The 12,704-nt window shown below is 34.9% G+C and overlaps 1 protein-coding gene across 1 annotated transcript; it reads left to right on the top strand.

Moving 5' to 3' along the window:
• The first annotated feature begins 3,694 nt into the window (after nucleotides 1–3,694).
• LOC127175856 (melanin-concentrating hormone receptor 2) lies at nucleotides 3,695–11,097 on the top strand. Its single transcript, XM_051127150.1, has 2 exons — nucleotides 3,695–4,494; nucleotides 9,198–11,097. The coding sequence occupies exons 1-2, from the start codon at nucleotides 4,094–4,096 to the stop codon at nucleotides 9,835–9,837; spliced, it is 1,041 nt and encodes a 346-aa protein (XP_050983107.1). The 5' UTR covers nucleotides 3,695–4,093; the 3' UTR covers nucleotides 9,838–11,097.
• The last annotated feature ends 1,607 nt before the right edge of the window (nucleotides 11,098–12,704 follow it).

The following is a 12,704-nucleotide window of genomic DNA, read 5'->3' as shown; positions in this document are numbered from 1 at the left end:
AGTTTATGCAAAATAAATGTTTACACTTGTTTTGTTTTTTTTCTGGACAGACGCTTTACCTTGCCAGTATTTACCGCCTCAGACGCTGCTCATTAAAATGAAAGATGAGTTGAGGCGCGTCAGGCTAAAGAAACAGTTTAAAACGTTGAGGCTTTCTGTCAAGTTCAACTAAGGCTGTGAAACTGATTAATCAAAACTGACGACCGCACACTGACAAGAATGCAGGCGAAGTTTGTTTACCCAACTCTCAGAGTGGACAGTGAAATTTAATGTCAGATTTTATGTCAGTACTGACTGCGCCCTCTGCTGGACATTAACGCTTTCGTTCCATAGACTCGTTCATAGTGGCGTCGTTACAAAACCAAGTTATATGCCTTGCTTGTATGACTATTTTGGGCATGATAGGAGTTAAAAAAAACATAAGGGGTTAAGCGATAGAGATGTGTAGGCTTGAAACAGGGGTTGTTATCTTGCCAAACATCTTCCAGTAGCCTACTACGAAGCATCATATGATCTTTGTAAGCATGTGACCACAAAGTAAAACAGCCATACTCTCTATTTAATCTTTTTCCTTTGGGTCATTTATCTTAGTGTCATGTCTGTGTTTTTTCTGTTGTTTTTTATGAACATTTGCCTCAAAGCATGCATTCCTCAGTCCTTTCTGAGTGATAATTTTAATAGTCTGTATCATCCAGTAATCAGTTTATGTTACATTTTGTGACAGTCATGAAGAATTGGCTATGCTTTGCAATTGAACATATGTCACAAAATGAAATGCAAATTCATTTTTAATTGCTTTGGATATCAAAAACAACATAAAGAAACACAAACAGCTTTCAGTTCTACCGGAACACAGAATAAACCAATCAACTTGTGCTGATTACTATGAATGAAGACATGCATTATTAACATGAATGAATCCACATGTATCAACAAATGCAAATTACCTTCCATAATCAGCAGACTTAGAAAAGAGAAGCATGAACCAACTGTGGAGTAATGAGTCGCACCAAATTGGCAGTTGAGTTGGGAGGTTTTGAAGAGTTTTCCATAATTACACTGCTCCTTGAACAAAGCCTTCACCATTGATTTGAGTGAATTATTCATATCAGGGCGCAATAACGCCAAGGTTAGTGCTGTTTTTCATCTGACCTTGTCATGGTGAAAGTTATACTTTAGGCCATAACAGAGGACTATAAATTTTTTTAGGCCAAGGACCCCTTGAGAGATTGAGCATCATTACATACTTTGCTATGACACTTACATCACAAAGCCATTCAAATCTTTAGTCTTATACTCTGTATCATTTATTAATGTTTCATATTTTCCAATACACTGTGTGACGAAAGTGTATGTACGTAATAGATCCATTGTAAATAGCAGTAAAAAAGTATAAAGTGTGTGGTACTCAATATATAGCATATAGTAATTATGTCATATGATAAGCTGTATGATGCTCTTTACCAGGCTAAGGCCATGACTAAAGATGTCAGAGTGACTGAAGATCATTTGGTCATTGGTCGCCCATTCAAATCACAAGACATGCAATCAACCTCAGGCTAAGCCACCGTAACCACTAAATGTTCTTCAGTCAGTTTAATTTTATGGAGGCATAAACATAAACATGCTCACATGCTCACATGCACACACACATTGTTACCTCAGATTCCCACACATTGTAACAAAGACTGTGGTTCTGATTATGTCTTTGTGAAAACTGAAGTGTGAAAACTGTGACATTTGAACAGTTTTTGAGGTTGATACGGTGGATTTATGACAGCAGTAAATGAGCGTGCACAAGAGAGAGAGAATGAGTGTGTGAGAGCACAATGAAGTGTGAGAAGAAAGAGCATGAACACATTTATGTTCTCCGGTGGAGTAAAAGAGACTCAAGGCACTGTAAATGTTAATGTACAATAATTTGTATAGTTTCAGTTCAAATCGTTGCTTATGTATGCTTATATGTACACTACCAGTCAAGTTTTTGAACAGTCTGATTTCTCAGAAGTCTCTTCTGCTCACCAAGCCTGCATTTATTTGATCCAAAGTACAGCAAAAACAGTACAATTTTTAAATATTTTTTACTATTTAAAAATACTGTTTTATATTTGAATATATTTTAAAATGTAATTTATTCCTTTGATTTCAAAGCTAAGTTTTTCGCATTATTACTCCAGTCACATGATCCTCTGATTTGCTGCTCAAAAATCAGATAAATAATCAGATAAATAATCAGAAATGTTTTGTAACATTATAAATGTCTTTATCATCACTTTTGATAAATGTAAAGCATCGTTTATAAATAAAAGTATTATTTTTATAATTAATAAATTACAAAAAAATAAAAAAATAAAATAAAAAATTATACTGACTCCAAGCTTTTGAATGATATAGTGTATAATTTTACAAAAGATTTTTATTTCAGATACATGCTGATCATTGGATCTTTCTGTTCATCAAAAAGTAAAAATCCTGAAAAAATGTATGCATATTAGAATGATTTCTGAAGTATCATTTGACACTGAAGACTGTAATGTTAATGATGCTGAAAATTCAGCTTTGATCATGGGAATAAATTACATTTTAAAATATATTCAAATTGAAAGCAGTTGTTTTAAATAGTAAAAATATTTAGCAGTATTACTGTTTTTTTAAACTGTGATACTGTGATTTTTATTACATTTTTCGTAAAATAAATTTACATTTAAAATTATTTTGAACTTTATGTTCATCCTGAAAAAATATATCAAAGTTTCCACAGAAATATAAAACATTTTCAATATTTATAATAATAATAACAACCACTATTTATAATTGAGTACCAATATAATTGAGCACCAAATCAGCATATTACAATGACTGAAGGAACATGTAAAAACTGGCTGCTGAAAATTCAGCTTTGCCATCACAGAAATAAATGACACTTTCTTTAGACAACAGTTCCTTTAAATGTTAATAATAGACTATAACTCTTTTTATTTTATTTTTTTTAAATATTATTATATACATCAAACATAAATACTGTACCCATTTTGCATGCACAGTCACACATCTGATTTGTAAGATTTGTAAGTATTTATAAAATTCACAAATGCATGCAATAAAGTAAACTTTTCTTATCAATATCCTTCCTACTCTACAGGGGTCATCTGGAAGAGCAACGTTAAGAAACTTTTTTTTTTTTTTTTTTTTTACCTGTGGAAAAGAAGTTTCCAATCTTCGAAGAACATACTCGGTTCTCTCCTGAAAAGTGTTCCCTCAATTCTAGACAAGATGATGGAGTGCCTGTTTTTACAGCATTGGCGCCGATACTTGTTTAAGGATGTGTGCTGTGGAGATAAGACTTTAGTTTTAAAGTGGGCACAAATTAATGTTAGGCTTTACCTGTTAATAAAACATAATCCATAAAAGGGCTGGGCAGAAGATCAATTTAACAACTAATCTATACAGCTTTATAACAGTGATAATGCACAGCCGATCTTAAAAGCTTAGACAACAACACCTAGGTATAGGTATGGGTTTAATTTCCAGTGAGTGCATTAACTAATGTATGCATTAAAGTCACTTTGGATAAATGCATCTGCAAATATTGCTTAAATGGAAATGATTAAACTATAACAGGTCTAAGATGTGCATGCAACAGGTAGCAACTCAATGACAGCAGATAAAGAAATGAGTTTGGAGCTCCTTACTGTGATGGACTGCACAAATGCATAATAATTTTTTTCTCTTAAATATTGAGTGTGATGGGTGAGCTTGGAGAGAGGACTCTGAAAGGGTGGAGACAAACCATCTCTTCAAACAGCCGTACAGAAGGAGACAGACGCGCAGAATACGCACAGAAGCTCCAGCTTTTGGGCACTTATATGTACTAAAACAGTATCTCAAGAGACTAAGGAAGCATCGGCAAACCGAATGAAAAGCAAAGCAGATGACAACGAGGCGACAACTGAGACCCGAGGGAAGCTTTGACAACTTTAAACGATTTGGATATGAAGTAGAGCGCTGCGTAAAACCTTGCGTAATCGTGCGCAGATCATAATAAGAAGACAACTTTTCATAGTTTTTCTTTTCAAGCAAAAAGTTTTTAAAGATGAACACCTCGGATATTCTTTGCGATTCCGAATTTGCAAATTCGTCCAACTCTTCGTGTGTGAACCAAACCGTCCCGTCGTACAGCATCATTGACATCGCGACCTTCATGCACATCTTCCCCACTATCTATGGCATTCTGTGCTCGGTTGGAGTTCTGGCTAACGGTTTGGTGATCTATGCTGTGGCATCATGCAAGAAGAAGATGGTCTCTGATATTTACGTGCTGAATCTGGCCATCGCTGATCTGCTTTTCTTGTTGGTGATGCCCTTCAACATCCATCAGCTTGTCAGGGACAGACAGTGGGTCTTTGGCCACTTCATGTGTAAAGCTGTGGTGGTGGTGGACGTCAGCAACCAGTTTACCACAGTGGGCATTGTGACTGTTCTCTGCATTGACAGGTAAGAGTTGCATGCTTTCGGGAAGTCAGAACGATATTAACGCAGTGGCCTATTGCTGCGTTCATACTGTATTTACCCAAACTATAGGCCTGAATCTATAAAATCACAAATAAGATCTCGCTGCTATTTCATCAGTTAACTTTTCTAAAAACAACAACAACCAAACAAAAAATGAAACAGCGCTCCTACTAAATTATGAAAAAGTTATGTTTAAATGTTCTCTGTACATTCCAAATGTCCGTTAAAACCTTTTTCCCGGGAACATTAAGGCAACATTAAATTTTTCTAATGATGCAAACATAATGGGATAACGTTAGTTTTAAATATTCTATGAACGTTCTGAAACAAGACGCAACATTTATAAAAACGTTAGATGTCCGACTAAAACATCGCTGTACTAAAAAGTTCCTTGAACAGTGTATAAATAATGTTCTTGTGCTATTATTAAAAAAAAAACAGATAAACAAAGGACCGTTTTATAACTTTGAGAGAACCTTGCCAAAATTCGGAGGATGTTTTTTGTTAGTTGAGTCTCATCTGCACTTTCAGAACAGATAAACAACTTCCGGCTGAGATTTGCCCGTTCCAAAGCTGTAAATCAAAAGTGTGAAGTCAGATATTTCTTATTATAGATGCTCATTACTGTAAACAGTAATTTTAAATAAAAATCTTGAAATTACTACAATACATAGATTTGTAATTATTATCAGCATAAAAAACTATTTACTAAGATTTAATACATTTTCTGCATTTTATGTGAAACACCACTTACTATAAAATATAAATGTATAATAATACATACAATAAAATTGCTTGCTTTGACCTGTGACATGTTTTCGTTTAGGTTTAAATCAATACGGTCAAGATAATAAATGTGCTTATGAAGTTTTGAGGTCAAAAGGATTGAATTCTTTATTCAAACTCTAATTACAGAGCACAGACTATTTTCCCCAAAGTGTATGAAATTACAGCTCAGCTGTTCATCACTGTTAATCAGAGTCTAATCTAGATGTTCCACTGAATGTATGCAAAGAAAAAAAAAGAAAAGACTGAAATCAATGCGGCTCTCACATCCATGAGATCCCTGCTACATGACCTTGAAAAATGAAGCACGCTGCATCGATCATTTTTGTATCTTAAGTCTGCAAGACTGGATTACAGCAACAACAACTAGTGTGTGACTTTGAAAAACCCTTTTACTTATATTTATAGCACACAAAAGCACTTTAACACACAATATCTCACCGCATACAAAGGGTCTGCATAAAATACAGAGCGCAGAGGAGAGTTTTTGCTTAGTTGTTAGTGTCAAAGACATATGAGTCCCCCAGAAGGCCTCTGCATGATTAGGTGATAAAGCTTTACTATAACACTTTTTCATATAGTGTCATTGTTGTAGTCCCAGAAGGAGTTCTGTTGGTTTTTACTGGGTCACATGCTTTAGGTTACTTCTCAGAGCATCTTAGCTGCACATTTTCATTATCCCTTTGCTAAGCAATATAATCTCACATTGTATTTAAAATAAAAATTCTAAAGTCTACTGTAGCAATATATTAAACATGAAGCTAGACACTTTCTCTTTCCTTTATAAGAAATGGCAAGGGAACAAAACAAAGATTGTTGTTTGACTAGAGTAAATGAGAGCTGTAATACTTGATGAAAAATGTGAAAAGCTGGTGTCTGTGTTTGGAGTATTCATGAGTAAAGTCACATCTCTTGATTTTATACACAAGCTTATTATGTGATTTCTAGAAACCTAGAAGAATACAAACACAGCACATGTGTTTCTTAGAAAGCTGTCACTTGCTGTGCTGTTTTGCAGCTCTAGTAGCATGTGACCTGTATGCTTTCCAAGAGTCAAGAGGAGTCAGCTTTATTTGTATAGCTTCTTTGAAAATACATATTGCTCCAATGTCTTTATACCCACAGTGAGCAAAACAAAGCAGACTGTGGCAAGATGCTAGAATGAGGAAGAAACATCGGGAAGAACAAGACTCCATGGAGGGCCATGTAGTGTGTATTTTACATAAATGTACACTGCCATTCAGAAGTTTGGGATCAGTAGAACTTGTAATGCTTTAAAGAAGCCAACGCTGCATTTATTTAATAAAAAATACAGGAAACAGTAAAATATCAAAATGTTATTACAATATAAAACAATGGTTTCTATAATTTAAAATATAATTTATTCATGTGATGCAAAGATGAATTTTCATCAGCATTTACTCCAGTCTTTAAGTTTCCTGATCCTTCAAAAATCATTCTAATATGCTGATTTATTATTTGAATTAATAACATTTGCTGTCAAATATTTTTTTGCAACCTGTGATATTTTTTCAGGATTCTTTGAATAAAAGTTAAAAAAGAACAGCATTTATTCAAAATATAAATCTTTTCTAGCAATATCTTTGCTATCAATTTAATGTTTAGCAATTTACCACATCCTTGCTGAATAAAGTATTCATTTCTTTCAAAAAAAGAAAGAATAAAGATTTGAAGAGTTCAGATGCAAAACCAGCTAAATCCATCTGACGTCTTTCTTTAAAAAAAGCATTTTTATCAGGCTCAGATGTATAGGTTTCTATGTAAGTACCGGTACTTCTGATTGGGCTGAGGCTGGGATTTTAGTGAGTTTGAAGAAAAAGTATTTGATGGACGTATAATATGTGTCGAGAGCATTCACTCAGTATCATTATCTCATTTTTGACTGAGATGGCTTTTAGCTGGTTTTGCATCTGAACTCTTCATTTACTGACACCAAACTTTTGAACGGTAGTGTATAGTTACAAAAGATTTCTATTTTAATTAAATGCTGTTCTTTTTAACCTTTTATTTATCAAAGAATCCTGAAAAAAGTATCACAGTTTCCAAAAAAATATTAAGCAGCACAACTGTTTCCAGCATTGATAATAAATCAGCATATTAGAATGATTTCTGAAGGATTGTGTGACAGTGAATACTGGAGTAATGATGCTGAAAATTCAGCTTTTTTCATCACAGGAATAAAATACGTTTTACAGCATATTAAAATGAAAAACAGGTCTTTTAAACTGAAATAATATTTTATAATTATGCTGCATTTTTAAATGCAGTCTCGGTAGGGGACTTCTTTAAAAAAATATCTGACCCCAAACTTTTGAATAGCAGAGAACATATGCCAAATTTTAAACAGCTACATAAAATTTTAAATATAATTCACATGTTTATTTAATGAAGCATTATTTAATAATGTGTTTAAAATTTGGGCAACATATAAACTAAAAAAATCTTTTTACTGAATAATCTTTAGTGAAATTTTAAGATTATCCTTATTTGAACTTTTACAAAGTTATTTATGCTACAGTATAGTTTGAGTGTCTCTCTGTTTTGCATTAATATAATAATAACCCTGCATTTAAGCATTTAATAAAGTTAAAATGGTGAATTTACTTTTGAAATCTCATAAAAATCAAGATCTTTTTCTCCCAGAAATCAGAAAATAGATCAAATAGAGATCAAATGACTTTCGCTTTTGTCTCTTCTCAATATTTTTCTCTGGAGAAAAAAAGACCCTATTAATCTCACAAGTCTGCTTTGTACAAAGTATCAGAAGACATCTTAATCACATCACAAATTGTGCTCAGAAGTCTGCTAAAGAGATCAGGTTTCAGTATGAACTCAAACACTCATCAGATTTAAAGTCAATTTATCCAAGCTCAATATCCATACTACTAGCTGTATGGTCTTATTATTAAAGGGGTCATCGGATGCAAAGTTCACTTTTACATGTTGTTTGAACATTAATGTGTGTTGGCTGTGTATGTACAAATCTACCCTATAATGAAACAAATCCATGCAGTGGTTTTTAATTAATCTGTAAAAATAATATCCCCTTTTTCAAATCAAGCCATTCTCAGATGCCTGTCGGTGTGGCGTCACACCCACAGAGGCCGCTCCCACGATAGTTGATTGACATGAGTGTCTTACCCCAGATCAGCTGTAACAGTCCGACCTCCATTGTTTCGTTGCCAGAGCAGGGGTGTAAGTTAGACAAGAATATCTCAGATTGAGTGATTGAGGTGTTGCTGGATGTAGTAATGAATAGTGGTCATCGTTTACTCCCAACATCTGAGCCACTGAAGATGCAGTGGATTACGTTTGTTTGTGAAGGGAATGCGCCTCCCGATCTACATAAATGTGTCTATGTTTGTGCAAATCATTCGTGATGCAGCTTCACTTACAGCAGAGGTAAGTATAAGGGTTTTTTTATGAATCTCTGCAATCACATTTCCTAATAACATGCTAGTTAGCAAGATTCGTGGCTAAATGCACTAAATGCGGCTAGAGTAAACAGTCTCTCAGAGCACAGCTGGTCACTCCACAGAGAGAAGAGAGGGGCGGGGCGAGCAGAGCTCATTTGCATTTAAAGGAACAATCCATCAGAATGGGTTGATTTTTGCAGAGCTCATTTTGAGGTAAAAAGTGTGAAAAGGGAGCTGTTTTACAGTACCATTGAGAATTTTTAACCGAAGTATATTATAGACTTTTCATTAAGACTCTAAAGAATCATATCAACTTGTGGAAAATTGGCATCCAATGACCCCTTTAAGCAATTTTGGAAGATTTGATACAGAGTAACTAAAAAAAAGGAGTTATTAGTGTGTTATTGAAAGAGCATCTGTTGACATTACTTTGAATAATGTGATTTATTGTTTCTTTTTCAGGTACATTGCAATTGTACATCCTACATCTGAAAAGAGGACCATTCAGTGGACCATCGTCATTAACATTCTGGTGTGGGTGGGCAGCTTCCTTCTGAGCATCCCAGTTATGATATACGCAAAAGTCATTTCCAAAAAGAGCATGGACATGTGTATGATTTACCTGGATGGGCCTCAGGATATGTACTGGTACACGCTCTACCAGTCCACGCTGGGTTTCATCGTCCCCCTCATTATAATAAGCACATTTTACACTCTCACCCTATACCACGTGTTCCGCTCCATCCGGCGGGTCAAACGCAAGCAGTCGGTGTGGGCCAAACGGGCCACAAAGACAGTCATAATGGTGATCGCCCTGTTCTTAGTCTGCTGGTCTCCCTACCACGTCATCCAGGTGATTAACCTCAGCATCCAACAGCCCACCAGCGCCTTTGTGTACGCGTACAACATCAGCATCTGCCTAAGCTACTCTCACAGCTGCATCAACCCCCTAATGCTACTAGTGTTCGCCCAAAACTACCGCGATCGCCTGTGTCATCGCAAAGAGCTACGCTCCCAGATCAGCTCATCCAAAACCACCGTCAAAACCGACGCAGTGTCTAACATCAGCCCGGACACCAGCCACCGCTGTACCGTCATTTAACAGTCGTCAAGCCTCGCTGGATACGCTAACCGAGGAAAACGAAGAGAAAAGTGGAGGCCTGCACTGCAACACTTGCTGCACAAGTGTCAATCGCATGGTAGCTTGTTTCTCAAAGGGGAAATCTGTGAAATGAAACACCACAGTGAACTTTCAGGAGGCATGAAGGAATGATTCAGCACTCATTTGTGTTTGTGGTTTGTGTCACATTCTGGAAAAGTGACTACTGTTTTTAATGTTTACTGTTAATTTATCTGCTGTTTGTTGTGTACTGTTTATGTATCTCTGTTGTTTAAATGGGTCACCCAAAAACCAAAGTTCTGTCATCATTTACTAACCATCTGTATGATTTTTGCTACCTTGTCTCATGATGAAAACATACCTGTGGAAACTTTATCACAAGACGCGAAATACGTAACAATGAGTGCAGTTTCCAACAGAAATTATCACTTAAAATTAAGCACCTGTAATCATTTTTGTACACAGTTATGATTACAGCTCTATATGTTTGCATTTCGATCATAACAAGCCTGCTCGGTAGCTCAGCCAGCACAGAGTTGGATTTAGAATGCGAAAACCTTGGGTACGAATCCTGTGAAAAACACACCTCACAATGAAAGAGCTGAAAGAGATCAGAAAACAAGCTAAAACGGCATGCTTGCGATTGCGTTGTTACGTCACATTAGCTTTTGTTCATGTTATTGGTAGGTTTAGTGCAGGTGGTACGTTATTTTAAAACATCACGGAGCATTAGAGCTATAGCGCCATTCGATGGACACAAAACCAACAACACATAAAGCGTACCATATGTACCGCGAACAAAAACGATATTTCACATATGTCACGTACATGGCGCTGGGTATTTTACGTCTTGTGAAAAAGTTCCCACAGGTACGTTTTTTTAATCTTGAGGTCAGGCTGCATTGCCATACAGTTTGAACAATTGTATTTTCTTTCAAGCAATTACAGTAAATAGAGTTTTTTTAAGCTCCAAAAAGACAAAGAAATATAATTGTATCATTAAAAGATCATAAATGCAGCTTCTGTTGCACTGAAAGTTTTCACCAGTTTCAACTTAAAAACTTAAGTTTAGCAGCTAAATCATTAAGAGTTAAATCATCTCTACTTTATTGTAGTGAGTTGAAATGACGTGTAGTTTTAAGTTGATTTAAATTAAAATTTTAAGGCAGCTGCTAAACTAAAGTTTTTAAGTTGAAACTTGTGAAAACTTTTTACAGTGTGGGCATTTCAAGTCTTGAAGTTTTTTTTGGCTATAGTACACTGTAAAAAAACAATTTGTTGAGTCAAATTAAAATAATTTGTAACCTGGCTGCCTTAAAATTTTAAGTTCAGTCAACTCAAAAACAGTTTATTCAACTTGAAATGTTAAATTATGCTAAGTGACAACTTAGATATTTGAGTTGAATCAACTTAAAATTTTAAGGCAGCTGGGTTACTTACCCATCTGTTTAGCAGTTTAGCAAACACAAATATCTAAGTTGTTGCTTAGTACAACTTAACATTTCAAGTTGACTAAACTTATTTTAGTTGACTGAACTTAAAATTTTAAGGTAGCAGGGTAACAAATTATTTTAAGCTGACTCAACAAATTGTGTTTTTTATTTTTGACAGTGTATAGCTTTATAAAATTGGGAATAAAGTTCATGAGTCATATGGATCATTTTGTGATACTATTATTGTGTCTTTTTTGAAGCTTTAAAGCTTCAGTGCTTGTTCAATGAAAATGCATGAGGAAATCAGTACAATTCTGCAAAAAAGCATGCATTTTGTGTTTCACATTAGAATTTCAAACAGGTTCAAAATGACATGAAAGTGAGTAAATGATGACAGCATTTCCATTGCTTATTCCTATTAAAGACATTAAATGGTCAGGATTTTTATAATAAAGTATTGGCGGCTGTTAGGGAATGATAGACCAAATGAGAACCGTCTTTTATGCAGATGTCAAATAAAATGTCTTTGTAATATAAAATAAAAGTAGCGTTTTTGTGGGTATGTATCATGTTGAAAAAGTCCATTAGTGAGTAAAATAAGCAAACATGCTGATCTATGACACAGGCCTAATCACAAATATTCTATGGCATTTTAAATTTCATAAATGTGTTAATGTTGGCTTAAAGTAAACAAAGTATTTTACTAAATATATTACACATTTATATGTACTGGTTTTAAATGTGTCCAGATGTTACTGGACGCTTTGACCTCATATGAAGTCTTGCTGCCATGCTGTCTTTACTTAGGACATTGTACCAGCTATAATATCCGTGACTATATGCTTCTGAGCATTTTATTACATGAATTCACAAAGATATCCAGTGTGAAATTCCCCGTGTGGTTCTGTTTTCCCATTTTTTTCTAAGAAGCCCCTGCGGCCTATGTGAGAACAGTCATGTTCACTGTTAACGTGTGACACTTAAACTATGTGTGACTAGTCACATTTCAGTCTTGCCACCCTCAATCAACACATTATGATGCCTGGCAAATAAACAAAGAACTGCATATGATCTTATATATTCTGGCGTGCATTGACAGTTTTCTTTTTTTAATAGGGAAGGCCAGGAGAAAAGACAGATGACATTTCTTAGGTTATTCAGGGAGAAGAAACTGTATACTTTATGATCACTGATTTAACGTACCTCCTGTAATACTATCCTGAAGGCTTTTGTTTTTATGTGCTATAAATGTACAAAATAAACTCTAAAAAAACCTTGACTGTTCGAATGTAAAATCATGTAGTTCTTGTATCACGTAGGTCTGCATTTGTAAATAAACAATCACTATATGTGTTTACAATAGTGTATTGAATGTGAAGCACTTATGAAATAACTCAGCCAAAAATAAATGCTAAA

Source organism: Labeo rohita, chromosome 14 (assembly GCF_022985175.1).
Source record: "Labeo rohita strain BAU-BD-2019 chromosome 14, IGBB_LRoh.1.0, whole genome shotgun sequence".
Lineage (NCBI taxonomy): Eukaryota > Metazoa > Chordata > Actinopteri > Cypriniformes > Cyprinidae > Labeo > Labeo rohita.
This window is presented reverse-complemented; position numbering and strand designations above follow the sequence as displayed.